Source organism: Corapipo altera, unplaced genomic scaffold (genome assembly GCF_003945725.1).
Source record: "Corapipo altera isolate COAL_440 unplaced genomic scaffold, ASM394572v1 239, whole genome shotgun sequence".
Classification (NCBI taxonomy): Eukaryota; Metazoa; Chordata; class Aves; order Passeriformes; family Pipridae; genus Corapipo; species Corapipo altera.
In genome coordinates this window covers 28,480-46,201 of record NW_020884938.1, presented here as the reverse complement: position 1 = coordinate 46,201, position 17,722 = coordinate 28,480, and the positions used below count along the sequence as shown (strand labels likewise).

Sequence of the window (17,722 nt, the reverse complement as noted above, 5' to 3'; positions counted from 1 at the left end):
GGGGTGAGGGCAGCGCTGAGGGGCAGCGCTGCGGACGCTGAGCCGTCCCGCCCACCGTCCTTTCCGCCGGGTGCAGCCGTGTCTGAACATCTCTGGGTGTTGTTTACAGTCAGGGGTCCCGCGGCACCCTCCTGCTCTTTCCGTGGGCAGCAGAAGTGGGTCAGGTCTTCGCTTAACTTTAAACCAGCCTGAAGTCCAAGGGTCCGATGTCGACCTGCAGGTGCTGGTTACTGATTAGTCGTTTGCGTGCTTTCTTCCGGATGAACTGTTATTGTTGTGTTTTGGTTGATTAGGCAGGGGCGGGTGAAGTAAGAAGTCTTGACTATTGCATGAGACTGTGATGGGTGCGTGATCGCCAGAGCCCTGGGGATCTGCCCCACAAGGAATTCAAGAGGTGCCAATGCAAAGAGCGCAATTCTCAGAGCCAGCTGTGATTCTAGCAGGGAAAAACATACAAATAAATGGTCACTAGATCTCATGACAGAAGTCTAATCTTAGAGCGGGGAAAGGGCAAGGCTTTGGTCTCGCCAAGAAGCAGTGAGAAGAGCCAAGGCCATGGCTCTCTCATCCAAGAGGCATCATTAAGAAGGGTTTCTTCTGGAGTTAGAGAGGAGGGATGTGGGAGATCAGTGTGACAGAAGGCAGGCTCTGTGGGAAGGAGAACTGGTAATTGCTTTATAGATTCTTGAGGCTGATTTTTACCTAGTCACAGTTTGATACCTGAGTGCAGACAAGCCCTAGGACATGAGTGTCCCAAGTAGTCTGGGCAGGACCCGTTGTGTACGACCCAGAGGACAGGGAGTGTTGGCTCCTCTCTAGTTGCAATAGCTGGTTCTCGGTCGACAGTGACAGATTAGGTTTGTAGCACATCTTTTATGTCTCTTAGGAGCCAGCAGCTGCTGTGAGGTGGTTCTTCACTGCAGCCCATTGTCCTGGTGTGCTGACAGGGAGAGGAGTGGCGTCCCTTCTGACGCCGCCTTGCTGCCATCGTCCTGTTGCTAGAGTGTGAGTCTTCCCTGGAGGAGTGAGATGTGCAGGGTGTAGCTGTAGCACGACAGAGGCTCTCTAGAGTGGCTGGAAATAGCATGTACCTCAGCTAGATCAGCAGTGTCCTTAGGGATGGATGCAGGCCCATTTTGCACTAACCCTTGCTCTGCTGGTTTGTTCTGATGCTCACAGACTTTTCCATTCCTGTGAATCAGCATTAACAAATCTTTTCGGAACAGGACATCATTTTCTGTTGGGCAAGGATCTCAAGCTATTGTGTAAAATGGGCACTGGCACACAGCCTGCTCCAAATGGAGCTTGTTTTTGATGACTGGTGCTGAGGGTGGCTCCTGGCCTAATTTGCAGGGCACCATGGAAGGTAGCCTGTAAGTAGCAAACCTAACCTTGCTACCTGCTCGACTTTTTGCTTTATTCCTTTTCTGGATATAGTGTGAATTGTAAAGAAAATTTGTAATTTTATATTCAGGTCTACTCTTTCAGGCTTGTAATTCAAAGCCTCATGTGCTCCAGCTGCTGGAATGTGAGCCTTTAATCCAATCACAGTGGAAAAACTTTAGGATATATTAACAAAGATGTCCTTGCCAGGTTACTAGCAATTTTTGACAGTTGGGTCATTATAGCCAGGAAATACATTAAAGTGTAGAATGAGACCAGCTGAATTCTTGCAGCATCAGGAAGAACTAAGCCCCCATTAGGAGAAGTCTGAATTGGCTTGCCCCAGGTCTGTTTTTATGATGTGTGTCTATCCTCTACATTCTGTGTACTGGAGTAAAAGTAAAGCCAGAAGATGCTGTGCCTCAGTCATGTTAGCTTATTAGAAACTGTGGCAGCCCAGTTCTGTTTAGTTTTTTAGCTCTTATCTGTTACCCATGTTCTTACTTCTGTAAGGCTTGCACAGAAATCTGTGGTCCAGATTTTCTGCTGGTTAACTCCAGTGACTTGGTTGACTTGCTCTGCCAGGCTGTTTGGTCTGCAAGTTGCTTAAGGTATGGATTTCCATTATAAAAGAACAGAGTTTTATTTTACCTCATTTCTACTTCTCACGAGGTGTGCCTGCAGCAGAGGGACTGGTCAATAGCTGTAATGAAGTCAGAATGGCTCTCTCATGAGATGTGTAACCCACCAAGATCTTCTATTACACTTCATAATTGTTTGCTTCCTTAGTCTCACTACTAGCTCCAACTAGTTGAGTCTTGGGATGTAACTGCAACGGAACAAAAGGTTGTGTCTGCTCACACTGTCCTTCCAACTTTTCTCTTTAAAACAGCATAGTTGATGAAAACATCAAAACACCCATCACTTTGAACATCTGTCAGTGTAGCCTGGAACACGAGGGTGTAAAATGAGCAGGTGTGTGTTTGTTTGTTGTGCAGGCCTGGCAGGATGCTGGACTTGTCCTGTCCACGACGAGCAATGAAGCCTGTAAGCTCTTCGATGCTGCGCTGACACAGGTATGACCGAAAGGTGTGAGAAAAGGGGATGTGCAGGGACTCGAGCATCAAACAGCCTTTGCTGTAGCTGACATTTAAATTTCTTGTCAGCTGGGAGAGCCTCAAAGTCGGGCCACCACAGGAGTCCAGCTTTTAGGTGGCAGCAGGAAACCCTCATAGCAGAGGGCTGTGCCAGATGCTGTGGTGAAAGCCTCAGCCAACGTGCTCATGACACTTGACACTGCTAAATCATCCAGCTGACATAAAAGCACACAGAAATCCAGGGTCATTGGTCCTGCTGGTGGCCAAACTGTCTTAAAACCCTCCAGTTTTTCTGTTTTCCTACTGTACTAAACCTACCTGAATGCAATGTTTGTCTTTTAGTCATTTGCCTTGCTTATTTTTGAATTTTAAATGTCTGGGAGGAAGAAAAGAAGCCCAGTGTCATAGAAGATTTCTCAACCCTCAGACCTCTCTTGGTCTGTCTCTCTTACAGTATGCAACCTGGACCAATGATGAGAGCCTTGGAGGTATTGAGGGATGCCTCTCCAAGTTAAAAGCAGCGGATCCAAATTTTAGTGAGTATAACCTTTAATTCTGAGCATGAGAAGTACTAGGTAATACCTGGTGTCCTGGTAGTTAACTGACTTTGTTTGTGCAAGGGCAAGGTGATGGCTTGTAGAATTCTGTAATGTGAAGCTTCCTCAGAATCTAGAGCAGGCAGGATGGTTTTGTGAGGGTTTTTTTTTCATGAAAAGCGTCTAAGAACTTTAGGCTTGGGAGACTTTCTGGATTTCTGACCCCAAGTCAGTCTGGCTTAAAATTCTCAGCTCCTCTTGTGTAATGTGGAGATGAAGGTGATGCTGTAGAGCTCAGCTTCTGCTGTGCTGTTTTCTGTAGCAATGGGACATGTCATCGCTAATGGTTTGGAGCTGGTTGGCACTGGAAGCTCCGTGCGACTCGACAAAGAGCTGGACCGTGCCATGAGAACGATGGTGGCACTGTCTGAGTCCCAGCCACTGACTGAGCGGGAGAAGCTTCACGTGTCAGCGCTGGCCATGTTTGCCAGGGGGTGAGTCCACTGTCAGCCTGTGCAAGGGACTGACGGGTTTTCGCTGCCACAGGCGGAAGCGGTGGTTGGAAGTGGGAGGTGTGTGATACTGGCTGACATCTAGCAAAGGATCGGAGTGAGATGTCACAGGTGTTCCTGCTTTTCTCTCTTGGCTCTAAGTACCCTGTCTAGTTAGTGAGCAACACTACACTGTAGGAGTGAAGTGCTCTATTGCCACCATTTCCTAGCAGTAAGCACTCCATGTTTTAAACCTGTCACAGATCCATCAGTGGAGTATGTGGTTTAGAAATAGGAAAGGAAGTATTTGGCTACAGTAGGGTCCAGACTCAGGTGCACAGGAGCAAAGTTACAAACAGACTTTTCTTCTCTCTGTTGTCTTCCTATGTCAAAACCTATTTCCTCTGTAAAACAGGGAGATACCAGAGTAGCACAAGTGCTGCAGAAGCTCACGGTTTCATTCCATATGACAGATCTGTGTGCACTGCAGAAAGTGTGGGCTGATTCACTTCCATTCATTGTTTGCCAAACAAATGGATGAGCATGGTTTTATCTAGGTAAAGAGGAAGCTCTTGAAGCCCTGTCACTATGGGTTTGATTCCCACTAGAGGAGAGGGAAGCTGTCTTTGCACATATAAAGTTAGATTAATTATGGTAGATGTCTGTAAGAACTGTTCAACCCTGTAGGAAAATCTTCAGGTTTATGGCTTAAGCTTCTTTCATTTCCTTGTGTGTTACAGTGACTTGGTGTAACCCAAGGACATTTCTTTCAAAAGATTCCTCAGACGGTGTGAAGCAAAGATAATGCCATTATTACTTTAAAAAAGACTAAAAATTCCTTCAAGGAAGAAACAAGTCATTTGGTGTTGAATTTCCTATTTTTCAGCATAGTGGGAGCTCAGAACCAACAGTAGCAGCAGGTGTGTGTGCTTTCTTTCGGCAGTGGGAATAATTTTTTATTTCTAGCCAGCTTCCAGAAGCTTGTGATCTGTGGGAACAGATTCTGCAGAGACACCCAACTGACCTGCTAGCCCTCAAATTTTCCCACGACACTTATTTCTACCTGGGATATCAGGTACAGATGCGAGATTCTGTTGCCCGGGTTTATCCTTTCTGGACACCTGATATTCCACTGAGCAGGTGGGTCGTGCTTAATTTTGAAAATTGCTCTTTACCTGGTGTGGTGCACATACTTTGTGGTTTTTAAGTTCAGACACACCTAAGTAAAGGATCTGTTGGAATCAGACGTGTAGACAAAGACCAAGGGCTTAGAAGTGAATCAAACTCGACCGCAGACAGAACGTGTCTCCAGTGTCCCTCTTGACACTGTTGTTGAGGGATTTTTCTTAAGGGAGCTTGTGTCTCACTGCTGTCAAATACAGCCCGTGGCACGTGACGCACAGGATAAAACTGCATCCTTGCCCAGGGCAGTGGCAAAACTTCCTCAGGCTTCATGGATCCACTTTTTTACCTGGGGCTCACATTGTGAGTCATAGAGCACATCAGTGGAAAGAAGAAAGGAGTTGTAACTTGGAATACCAAAGTGCGGTTCTGAAACAAAATTTGGAAATATATAATACCAGGTGTTACAGCCAAGACTGACAGGAAGGCCAGTTTTAAAAATTTCTGTAGTTCAGTCCTGAAAGTTTCAGTTTCCAAAAGTTAGTTCAGGATAATCTGAATCTGTTGGCAAGTGAAAAGTTAATAAAAGCTAATTTGGCATAATTTTTTAAATTATCTTTTTAAGACCAGTTTTATTATTTGAAAGATTTTAATGTTATGTAAAAGTTAGTGTTACATTGTAAGTTAAGACATACATTTAACATTTAGAGACAGCTGAATAGATGATCCACACGCTTTCTGAATATTTTTGCATGTTGCTGTATACCAGTGTGCTTTCCCTCCATATCCAGCACAAGCTGGGCTCCTTATTTCTTCCAGGAACAGTGCAGAGAATACAGACTGAATGCAGATGTAGCAGTGAGGTGCCCTTATGGCACAGGGTCTAGTGTCAGGAGTATCATTTTTCCAGCTGTGTTACCTCAACTCAGAGAAATCTAAAACTTAGTTCTTTTCAACTACAATATACTGGTTTCATTTAAGAATTTTCTAGACACGATCCTACAAAAGTTTAGGCTGTTGTCCACTTAATTGTAAAGCAACAGAGAACAATCATATGCCAAGCATTTCTGAAGTAAAAAAACCTGGCAACTACACCTTGCCCTGAAACTTACAGGCATGGAGAGCTGAATTACAGGTGAATTGATGAATTGAACATTGATGAAAAAACACAGTATTTATCTTGATGCATGATCAGGTGCAACATCCCTCACACTTTTTAGTAGTCCCTCCAATACCCCAACACATATTTTGAGAAGCAGAAACTTACCTTGTGGTGGTTTGCCATCCAGAAATCTGCACATAGAGTAGCAGTTCAATATTTCTTAAAATGACTGTATCAGGCATATGTGTAAGAGCATATAACATCCCTGATTTTCCTTTACATTGGGCCTTTATGGCTTAATGGGCATGATTTATAACCAGTTTTAAAGGGCCACTTCACATAAAAGTGCTCTCCTGTACTTCTATTATTTTATTATATATATTTTTTATGTATGATTTTGCGGACACTGGAAAAAGTGGAGAAGGTTGCCTTTGAGATTCTCAGATAACTTTGGTGACAGCACTGTCTCACTTCCAGCTTTCTAATTCAGCATCTTGCAGCTGTTACCGAGATGAGCGACTTGTTCTGTGCAGCTCTTGGTTCCATCTCATCCAAAAATGGAAACGTCTGTTCTGATGTGCATCTTGTTACTGTTTCCCATGCTGGTGTCTCTGGGCCACTCATTTCCTCTGAGAACTAGCTTAGCAGTTCTCTATCCTGCAAGCTTGAACTCTCACTGTAACTTTGCACTGTAAGGACTGTTTTGAGTCAAATGCTATTTCTAGTATGTCTTTTCAGTCCTGGATTAACTCTAGTTATAAATGCATGATATGTGCTGTTTTCCCCCCTTTTGTTAGCTATGTGAAAGGCTACTACTCTTTTGGACTCGTGGAAACAAACTTTTTTGACCGTGCTGAGGAGGTTGCCCGTGAGGTAAACTGCCTGCTCTGGGTGCTAAAAGGTTTTAGAGTTCTCAAACATGGTCCCTCTCGCTGGGTGGTGGTTTGTGCCAATGCCATGAACTGACTCTCTCTGTCATCCCAGTTGTTAGTTGAAGTAGCAAGGAGATAAAGCTCAGCAAGGAAATGCTCACGGAGCTTCATGAGACTTGCTGGTAACTGTTCTCACGTTTCTGCCACACCATGGCAGTTGCAGCTGGACTGTATTTCCCTCACTTGCTTATGAGCATGCCATGTCAGATGGGGCCAGAACACCCCTATGAAATCCATCTATCAGCCCATCTGCCATTTCCCCTGTGTAAGACTGGCTGTTTGCTCCTATTAAAGAATGCTGGATTGCCTCGATGTAGTCTGCTCTTGGCAATCCATCCTGGTTGGGCTCCCCCTCCCTTTTTGTCCCAGGTGCTTGTTCCTGAATTATTGAACAATTAACTGTACAATGGTCCTGGGCATCAGTATTAGCCAGCCTGTTTCCTTTTATGAAGATAGTAATTATACTTGACTTTCTACAGTCCACAGGATTAGCTCTGTCCTACAGGAGTCTCAGATGCAATTAATCCCTAACGAGTGTTTTTGACAAACTTCCATCAAATTGCTGGAAGTCACAACTAACACTTAACGTTTACTAGGTTTATGACTAACCTTGCAAAATGCCTAGAGCCTAGTGGGAGTTGCTGGAGCAAGGAGGAGGAATTGGCTGAGTACTCAGACTTCCAGGCTGTGGTTAGTTGGAGTGGTACAGGGATGTACTTGACATGCAGAAAGTAAAAAGTAGTCTCTTGTTTGTAGATCAGCAGTGATAAATGTTTGTATTTGCAAGTTTGTAAGGTTGATCATGTTTTCCTGTTTTTCACTCGTAGGCTTTGGCTGTAAATCAGACAGATGCATGGTCTGTCCATACTATAGCTCATGTAAATGAAATGAAAGCAGATGTGAAGAAAGGCTTAGAATTTATGAAGGAAACAGAAGCCAACTGGAAGGTAAACATTCTCGTGGCATCTCTAGAAAAGCTCCTTCTAGGTCTTCTTTAACTCCTGTAGCTAAGTTCTTGAGTCCTCTGCATGCAATTCCTTCCTATCTGCAAACGTGTTACAAGCAATGCAGAGTTTGCATATTAGAAGAAATCCTCACTTGAGGTGTTGTTATTATCCATGCAGCTTTTTAATCAAGGGGCAGGAAAAAATGGCATGTTATGAGGAACACATACTGTGGACCGCTGTAAGTCATCATTAGTATGGCTGCTGAGATTGCAAAAATGGCAAATGTGTCAGTAGGCCAGGATTCATACCGAGTCTGTCTGTCCTCTGCCTTCCTTTAGCTAGGAATAGCCTAAAAAGTACTGCTTTTCAGTAAGTGTGGGGTTTGTACATGCACATGTTGTTTCTTTTTCCTGGTGGACCTGTGCAGGTATTTTACATCTCATAGAGGCGTGGCCATGGCAGACAGGTGAAACATCAGATGTGAAACTTGTGATTTATGTATGTGATTTATGGTATGGTTATAAAAGTAAAGTGATCACTGATACTTTCACAAGCTTCTTGCTTAGACTGAGACGAGCACCGAGAGTCAGTTGAGGGACCTGGCTAAATCTCCTCATGAGACCTAAGATGAGGTGGGAAACGACACAGACAGATCTTTCAGAAGATTCCTAAAATACTTGTTTACTTTTGGATGGGAAGGGTTTTTAGAGATCAACTGTAAAGCGAAATGATGCTTTTGTCTCTTTTCTAGCATACTAATTACTTTCTTGTGTACCGGTTACCTTATATACCCAACATGTTCGATCCCATCTTTCAGAGTATTGAAGAGGTTAATTAGTCTGTCATACAGTCCTTTGCTGCAAATGAAGCTTAAGTTCTGTGTTGGACAGCATGTGCTTTCCCAGTGATTAAGTTTGTTATATTCAGAGCAGAAGTCTGTGAGGTTTGAAATTGTTAGAACCCACGAGAGTCTATCTTAGAGTCATCTGAACTGACCGTTCCACCTCACCCAAAGAACAGGGCTGGATAATGAGACTAGAAAGACTTGGGGTTTTTTAAGTTAAGCATTGGAAGTGCAGGCAGAAAACCCTTGCTTGAAGTTCACATCTGTCATTTCCCAGGAAGCATTTTGTTCTTTAATATGTTAGTTTTAATGAAACAGTGATGCAGGGGATTGACAGTTCGGATGATACCTTGAAAACCTCAGTGACTTTTGGATTGATTTTTGAACTCTTGCTGCTTCAAATAGTTGCACATCTCTGTGATTTATACTCTTTATCCAAATAAAATCAAGTGCAAGATCAGTAAGTAGAACTGCCTAATGTACCTTCATGCCTGACCCAGTGCAATTAAGATTTGTAAGAGCTGGCACTGTCATGTCATAATGTGCATCATTGCTTCTCTTGTACAACCTCTCTCATCTTAAGCATCACGGACACTGAACATTATAAATGCATGAAAATAAGCAGGTCTGTCTAAGTACTTTATTAAAGTTGCTTATATTTGGCCTGGTAACTTGAAATTTTTATTTATTTTCTTATAATGACCAGGATCAGCTTTCTGTACTACCACAGTGTTTGTGCTTCTTCTGCTGCTTTTAATTCATCATTCTACTTCCCAGTAGAGGTTTTGTACAGGCTTTCTTTACAGAGTACTTTACTTTGCTTGTTTCTCCAGCCTCTCCCCGCAAAAAAAAAAAAAATCCCAACAGATGCCATGTTTTTTAAGTTATATTTCAGTACAAAATCAAATTATCTTACCAGAGGAGACCTCTCTGCCAGTGTATTATAAAATGGCAATTGTTTTTCTCCTGAGCTGTTGTGGTTGAGATCCTAAAGCCTGCTTTTATTGATTTATTTCAGTTACCTACAAGACCACTTCTTATTAGCAGTTTAATCTTATTCAGAACTCAAACTTAGGAGCAATAAAAAGGTTTTGCATTATTTAGTCAGGTAACCCCGTGTTTAAGAAGTGAATCCTCTGTGTCTAGGAATGAATGGCCCTCGTAAGGCCTACATATCCTCCTCTCTCCACTGTCTGTCCAGGTTACTTCAGACAAGATGCCTAAATTTTAGATGTGACAAATCTTACTCTTGTTATAAAGAAAAAAAAAAGTGCTGTGGAAGGGTGAATTCTGAGGCATCTGAGTGAAAATTATGTGGGGGAAGCCTTGGGTTTGAGTTGTCTCCCTGAATAGCTGCAAGGACAAATGTACCCTGGCCAGTTGATTGTCTCTTTTGTCTCTCAGTAAATACTCAGTTTTGCTGAAGAAGGAAACAAAAATCTGACTACATAAGTTTAAAACGGAAGTTATTTTGTAAATAATTTCTTTCTTTCTTTTTTTTTTTTTTTTTCAGAACAGTGATATGCTTGCTTGCCACAATTACTGGCACTGGGCTTTATACTTCATTGAAAAGGTATGAGATATTTTCATACAGGTGTTTTATGGTCCAGATAGATCATCTAACGCTGTTTAAAAGGCAGACCTAACATTTCCAGGGGGGTTCACCTATTTAAAAGGGTTGTTTTTATAAAACAGCACAATGCCACACTAACTAAAGTTAGTCCTACAGATATTTTGAGAAGTTTTAATTGCATTTGTCAAAGTTCCAGGATCTTTGTTAGAATTTTGAAATATTATTGTGAAATTACTGCACATTTGAAGATCAGATAGTCTCACTAATTACATTTAGAACAGTTATTTGATAGAAAGATGAACTTGGATCTCTAAGTTTCAGACAAAAAATAACAAAAGTCTTACCAAATTGGATACTTATTATCTGGCCCAAAATTTTGCTGACTATAAAAATGAGGCAGTAAGCTCTAAATTGGGTTGCCAATGTTATTAATGTTACTAATTCTTATTATTGAAACCCTTCAAAAATGGTTGCAATTTTACCCAACCTGTCAGGTTGCAGTGCAGAATTTTCATTGAATTTAATGCTTAGCACTTGTGGGGTTGAGCTCCATAGGGAGACAAATGTGGCATGTTTGAGAAGGCAACATACCTTCCTCAGAGGACAAAGTAACTGGCTTGTGTTGAGTGGTAGTAGCATAGAAGGAGCATAATTCTCAGTAGTAGTTTGTTTATTTTGCCACCTTCTATCTACACAAGTTCTTTGAAGGCGGCTTAGATTTGTTTTTCCTCCCACCTCTTTGCATACACTGTGGGGTGCACTAATTTTTGCAAAAATCCATGAAAGGAACACTAGAATGAGAAGCAATACCTGTTTTTTTCTCCTTCATGAATAACTTGTAGCAGTATTGGAACCTATTTTTAAACAAACTCTCAACATACTGATCATTTTGCCCTGTAAATCCAGGTTTTGCTTAGACTCTATTCCTGTTTTCAGTACCTCAAGGTTTCTTTGACTTGGTTTGTTTTGATCATGTCATGTTAACCATGCAGTTCTCGTTTGCTTTTCCAGGGTGAATATGAAGCTGCTTTGACAATTTATGACAATCATGTGAGTGGGGGCCTTTTTCTTTACCGAGAACATGCTTAAGGTCACGATTCATGCTTTCTTTCTTCTCTGTGAGGTTGAAACCTGTCACAGTGTGTGATGCATGTACAATATTGTTTACATCTGTCATTACAGCTTTTTAGGGAAACAGCTTCTCAACAGTTTTGGGTGAAATGCCCCAAGGACTCATGTGTTACATAGTTTGAGTGTTTGAAAGAGCTACAGTGGTACTGGTTTCCATTCTGTCCATGTTTCTTATTCGTGCTTTTTAAAAGGGTGTAAAATAATTTTCTTATAAAGTCAAGTAACAAAAAACTGGTTTTGCATGTTAGGTACTAAGTCCACTGGCTGGATTTCAAAACAGTCTCTGTAAATAAGCAGTATCAAATTAGATAACACATTGTTGTGAGGATTGTGAAAATACTACAAGCATTAAGAAAGCTGCTAGGCGGATTTGTATCAACTAACCTTGACAAAGTGAAGTAATATTTGTGACACAGTTTTGGAAAAAATAAAATACCTTGGTGACTCTCCATATTTACTGAGAAAAACATGTAAAGCAATAAGAATGTTTAACATTGCAAATTCCTGTATTCAGGAAAAATGCAATTAGGACTATTACAAAACAGGTAATTTTGAATCAATAGAAGGGTAAAATTAAACTTGTACTGTGAAAAAAAGTTTGATAATATGAGTAAGTTTGCAGTAGCACATCAGTTGGCCAGCTTGTGAGCCCCTGTGATTGCAGATTGCTCCGCGGTGCCTGGCGAGTGGAAGCATGCTGGATGTGGTCGATAACTGTTCCATGCTGTACAGGCTCCATCTGGAAGGTGGGATTCTTTTTTATAACTGTAAGGCAGTTTTCCTTCTCCCTTCCCCCTCCCCCTTCCTTGCATGTTGAGGAAGTATTTAAATGTAATTACAAAGCAAGCTTCGTAAGTGTTTCAGAAGAAAATTCTGCTCTTGAGAAAAGCATCAATGTAAAGTTCCTAATAATGTCCATAGGCTTTGTTCTTCCCAAGAGCTTCCATTTCCCATGCCAGTATGGTATTGCAGTCAGCTCAAGCTAGCATGGGTCACATAAGTCTTCTTTGAGAAATTCGCTTCTATTGTCCCTGGAGATCTGAGGCTGAGCAATCAAGTGCATAAGCCTCTAAAAAGCTCTAGCGCTTTCTTGAAGTAAATTTCCAGTTAGATCCTTGCCTTTCTTTTTTGATCCTGATTGAAATAGCTAGTGTGTGCATACAAGCTTTTGGCTTTGTGTACTCTCCTAACTCAGTGCCATTTCCCCTTAACTTTTTAAGCTTATGCTTATGCATTAGAGTTCCTGGTGGGGGCCACGATGGGCAGACATCATTTTCACACTGTTCTGCTAAAACACTAAGATGCATTGTTTTTTTTATTAAATCCATCTTCACACACTGTCTTTTGGTTGCTACAGATGGCTCATGGTGAGCATCACTTCCAAGAAGACATTATGAGCACTCTCATAATAAAGTCAGAAGCTCACATAATGCAATCTAAAATATTGGCTTTAAGCTCCTGACAGTCAATAAACTCTCCTCCCAAACACAGCTGCAGCTGAGCATTGCTGCACACATTTTGCCACGTCAGGGTGTGTTTTCTTGAGTTCTGTAGGAATGCTTTTTATACTTAGTGACTGAAAGTGCATTGCAAAGTCATGCTTCTGCATGTAGCATTTTTATTGAGGCAAGTATTTTTTGCTCTTAGGTGTAAAGCTTGGAGACAGGTGGAAGGATGTTCTTGCGCTCACGAAGAAGCACACCAAAGATCACATTCTTCTGTTCAATGATGTGCACTTCCTGATGTCTTCACTTGGAGCCAAGGACCACAAAACTACCCAGGAGCTTTTAACAACTCTTCAGGAACTTGCCAAGTAAGCAAAGGAGTTATAGTGTCGGATTTGCCCTCTGAGCTTGAGGGTGATGATGTCTCTGACTTGCTGAAGCACTACAACGTGCTCTCCCCTGCTTTAGCACGTCACTGGGACACATCTGGTTTAAGCAGGCCAATCTCCAGTTAGGAGATCTGTATCATTACTGATTTTTGGAGTTAACGTCTACAGGGGTTTCTCAGCTTGTTAAGCAGAAATCTTTTATGTTTGAGGTCGTGGACACCAACTGAAGAGTTGTTGTTTATTTCCTTTCAGTGGGATCACACATTATGGGGGGATTTCTTTCCCTTATGTATTAAATGACTGTAAATTGCCATGATTTTTTAAGGGGTTGATTTATAGGTGCTTGAAATGCAATTTCTTTCCCCCTCCACCCTTTTTTTCCCTTCTGTTTCAGCATCTATTCCTTCCTCTTTAAAAAGTAGGAAGGAGATCCTGAAATTGGCACTATTTGTTCCTGACTATATGTAGTTTTTAAGAACATTGTAATTTTTAAGAATACTTACAAAAACAAATAACACTCAAAGCAAGGCTAAATATGTCTGATTTGACTAAAGTAGGAAATGGCAAATATCTTTTATATAAGTTTATATGTCAGTGTATATAAAGTGTAGAAAACTGCGCATCAGGGAAGCTTTAATGAACACAGGTGTTCATATATGCTACTTATCCTTTCACCCAGTGCTTCCTTTTGCCTACATGTTCAGCCTTTTGTAATAATACAGATGTATGTTTTTAGCTGTTATAAAGCTTAATTTCATTATTTGAGAAAACAGGCAGTGAGATGAAGGGATTATATTAATGACTGGGTTAATTTACATCTCTCACAAATTTAGAATATATAAATGATACCCCAGATGGATGCATTTTGTCTATGTTAAAAAAGCAGTCATGTTCTGGTGAGGTCAGCAGAAGAGAAACTGCCGTTTTCTTATTTTTTTAGGCAAAACTGCTTATTGCAAAAATAGGAGGTGTTGGGCTTGTGCCTTTTGTGGGTATATTCAGGAGAATGAAAACTGATTAATGGATGAGTAACAAGAAGGTGGAAGTAATATAACCACACCAAAGGATATGATCTAAGTCAAGGACCTGAAACATCAGGCTTTGTACAGTTAAAAAAGAAGAAAAACCTGTCTGCAGGCAGTGACAGACTGGCGCTGAAATACCACATATTTATGCTTTGACTTATGGAAGTTACCCACTCTTTCATTCTACAGAGCACCTTGTGAAGACCACCAGCTTTCCCTGGCTCCTAGTTTGGGGTTGCCACTGTGCCAGGCTTTTGTAGAGTTTGAAAATGGAAATTGTGACAAAGCTGTAGACCTGCTGTACCCAATCCGTTATCAACTAATCCAACTGGGAGGCAGTAATGCCCAGGTAAAGGAGACAAGAAAAGACTGTTTCATATGATTTAATCCCCTTTCAGGAGCCTCCAGTGGGCACTTACCTAATCAAAACCATTTCATTCTTAGAAAGTGAAAGCTGAACTGTGCTTGTGACTGAATCCGGTTTGCAAACACTTACTAGCAGGGTTAGCTATTTAATTTAATGTTGATATGTTTCCTCTCTGTGGATTTAATAATTTGGTAAACAAGACATTGTAACCGGCAATACATTATAAATTACTTATTACTTTGTATTTTGCTGACTCTTTTTTTCAGAGGGATGTTTTCAGCCAGTTATTGATTCATGCTGCTTTAAATTCTAAATCACAGGCCAAACGAAACCTTGCAAGGTGAGTGTTTTCCTGAAAAATATTTGTGGAAGTAGTAGTGTTACTAAATGTAAAAAGTAATGAGTATACTCAAACCAATAAATTTAAAGCTAGAATTATATGCAGCCATTTATGTGAAATGTAGAAGCGTTTAACCAGGATAAAAAGTACAATAGCTTTCAATTCCAAAAGTACACTCTTGCAACCTGGATTAATAATCTGTATTTGGTCAAGGGTAGTTGATTTTCAAATGGTTCTGTCTTAACCTCTTCATGAGTGTAGATTATGGATTGCTAAACTTGTGTGAACTGCTGCAGCTCCAGTCTGTCCTGCTGCTGCCATCTGCACTGGGACAGACGAGGTGTGCTCTGGCACGTCCAGCTGTGCTCTGCTCAGTGCAGATCACAGGAGCCCTGCTTGGTAGAACGGTCCGTGTGGTTTATCCCCCACACTGAGTTCTGCTGAAACACAGTGCACGGCTCTGCCTGGGCACTCGGGAATGGATCCTTGGGACAGTAGGAAGCCTTGCCTGTTCCCCTCCTGAGGTCTCTCTGAAGCATTACAATTGGGCACAATAGCAGAATGATGCTTCTGTGCCCTCTGAGCTCTGAGTGCTCGTTTTCAGTCTGCCAGTGCTGAAAGCAATGATGTTCTGTCTAAAAGGGATTCCTGCCCAGGTCCAGTGTATCCAGTAAGGAAAATCGGTGCCTCAAGTACAGGTCTTTATGGACTGATGTCCTCTTACAAGGACACTGCTGGTGATCTTACAGGAAAACTGATGCTGTGCCCATGAATGTCCTGTTTCTCTCCTACTTCTCTTTTCTCAGGTGCCTCCTGAGAGAACGTGATGTGGTGAGACCCAATTCCCCAATGACAGAGCGACTTATCAGGAAGGCAGCAGCTATCCATTCCTTGGCATAAGGCTTTCCTCCATGCTTCAGGTGAGAGAGCAATGTGCTTACCACAAAGTCTGGGTGCAGGGAGGGCAGGGGTGCTGTGCTGGAATTCGGGGAGGTTCCCAGGAATCAGAGATCTGACAAAACAATTTTCTTAAAAAAAAGGACACAGCGTTTCAGGAGGTTGTATCTTAGATGATTCCACAAAGAAAGAAGAAAACCTGCTAATAATGCACAGCTTTCTGAAGCATCCCAAGGGCATTGCTTCTCTGGTATATTTTCCTGAACATTCCCTCTGACCCTGATTGTATAGAATGCAGTAACAGTGCCTGGATTTCGGTCATTCTCTGGCCCAGTTTGTTACTTGGCTCATGTGTTAAGTAACTAATAACTGCTCAGGTAATTCAAAGGGAGCTTTTAAACAAAGCTGAGAGGAAGGTGTGGGGTCAGAGCCAATACAGACTTGAAATGAATTCCATATTAAGTTTCTAGTCTATTCAGGAATGAGTCACAGACTTGGGCATTATGGATCTGTCTACATTCAGGATCTCTTTCCCGGTGCACGTTTTTAAACTCCCTCTCATAAAATGTTAGGTTTTTCCTCTCGATATAGCATGGCAGAGCTTTCTAAAATTATTATGTAGATGAAAACAGACAAGAGGGATAATAGTGACTATTCTAACGTGGGTACTCCCTTAGCACTTTAAAATCTTTGAGAAAAAAAGGAGAACCCTGGACTTCAGCAAAAACAGTACCATCTCTGAAGGGTACTTTGGACTGGGGTCTTTGTGCTTATCTGAGCTTTTGGAAAGTCAGGCCTCACTACCATCTCATTACAAGTCCCTGCACGTTAGCCAGGTGGTGTTTAAACACAGTGTGAAAGCACACACTCTCTCCGAGTAGGTGAAGACTGAAAGGGAGCTTCTGCCATGGAAAGAGAGCAAAGCTCTGTCCCAGCACATGTGATCTGATAAGCTCTGGTGCTGCAAGTGAGGCACAATATGAGCCTCTATCAAGTTCTGGTGCTTCTGGATTCCTGCAGTGTACCAAGTTAACAGATTGCCTTGCAATAGTATTCCAGAAATCTGGGATGATGGGAAAGGTGGTATTTCGAACCAAAACTGAACCAATGCCTCTTCTTCCTGAATAGAAATGCCACACTCTTCAACTGCCCAAGCTCTGGCTTTGCTACCACATCTGCAAACTCTCCTGGCCACAGATGCCTTCCCTTCCATCCTGCCCAGCTCAGGCTCTTCCCCATGGTCCACAGAAGCCTCTTCCTACACTGTTTCCTTTTGACCTAAAAAAGCACTTCCATAGCTGGCCCTGCACTGCCCCTGGAGTTTCTGCATAGAGGAACAAGAAGTGGAAGTGCCTTGCTGCCAGCCCTGCCCCCAGCCCTCCTCTGGGGCAGAAATTGCTTATTTTTAAAGCAATGATAATTTGTGAAACCAGGTGAGCGGTTGCATTCTTCCGTGCAGTCTTGTGACTTATGACTACACTGTTCTTCAGCTTCATCACTGCTTTGTCTGTCCAGCCGTGGCTGGGGGTGACTCACTCTGGACTAAAATTACACTGGATTTTTACTCTTATTTTTAATCAGTGCATTTCAAGCAATGACTTTAGACAGGACCTTTTTACTCAATGAATATAACAAATCTGATTAGGGAACAAAAGCCTGAGGAATCTGGCTGTGTTCGCAGGGTGTAGTTTATGTGATCCATTGCTACACAAGTTTAAGAATGACAGTTGAAGTACTTTTGATATAACATAATTGAGAATTTTGTCTGCTTTACATCAATAAACTCAAAGATGGATTTAACTGAGCAAGCAAGTATATGAATTCTTTACATATGTGAAGTTTTAAATGTGTTATTCAGCTTAATTTCGTAAACCTGTAACAGTGTGCATCCACTTCGCTTCCATCACTGGGACTAGAAGCACCCCCTGGCAGCAGAGCAGTTTTGACAATGTGAACAGCACTGCAATTCCTATTTCTTCCTTTGTCCTTCCTCTACATGTTGTGATTTGGACTGATTTTAAGCTGTCAGCATCTCGCTGGCACCCTCCATCTAGTGGCCTGCCTTGTAGCTTACAGGAGAGTGTGGGGAGCGCTGTGTCTG

At 41.9% G+C, this 17,722-nt stretch overlaps 1 protein-coding gene across 10 annotated transcripts in view; it reads left to right on the top strand.

Annotated features, from left to right (window-relative positions):
- Positions 1–17,722, top strand: part of TTC38 (tetratricopeptide repeat domain 38) — a 29,419-nt gene that overhangs the window by 515 nt on the left and 11,182 nt on the right. For 4 of the 10 annotated variants that reach the window (XR_003530530.1, XR_003530529.1, XM_027660854.1 and 1 more), the window contains exons 2-14: positions 2,382–2,459; positions 2,935–3,016; positions 3,339–3,510; positions 4,474–4,647; positions 6,529–6,604; positions 7,491–7,610; positions 9,968–10,027; positions 11,039–11,077; positions 11,823–11,904; positions 12,806–12,971; positions 14,207–14,366; positions 14,651–14,724; positions 15,531–15,644. Coding sequence is in view for 8 of the 10 variants with exons in the window: in XM_027660854.1 (XP_027516655.1) it covers positions 2,382–2,459; positions 2,935–3,016; positions 3,339–3,510; positions 4,474–4,647; positions 6,529–6,604; positions 7,491–7,610; positions 9,968–10,027; positions 11,039–11,077; positions 11,823–11,904; positions 12,806–12,971; positions 14,207–14,366; positions 14,651–14,724; positions 15,531–15,624 (1,377 nt within the window). In the remaining 2 variants the exon portion in view is untranslated. Of the gene's footprint in view, positions 1–56; positions 395–886; positions 1,006–2,053; positions 2,230–2,381; positions 2,460–2,934; positions 3,017–3,338; positions 3,511–4,473; positions 4,648–6,528; positions 6,605–7,490; positions 7,611–9,967; positions 10,028–11,038; positions 11,078–11,822; positions 11,905–12,805; positions 12,972–14,206; positions 14,367–14,650; positions 14,725–15,530; positions 15,645–16,502; positions 16,645–16,672; positions 17,426–17,722 lie in introns of those variants that run through there. The other 6 variants (XM_027660855.1, XM_027660856.1, XM_027660857.1 and 3 more) reach the window with 6 other exon arrangements.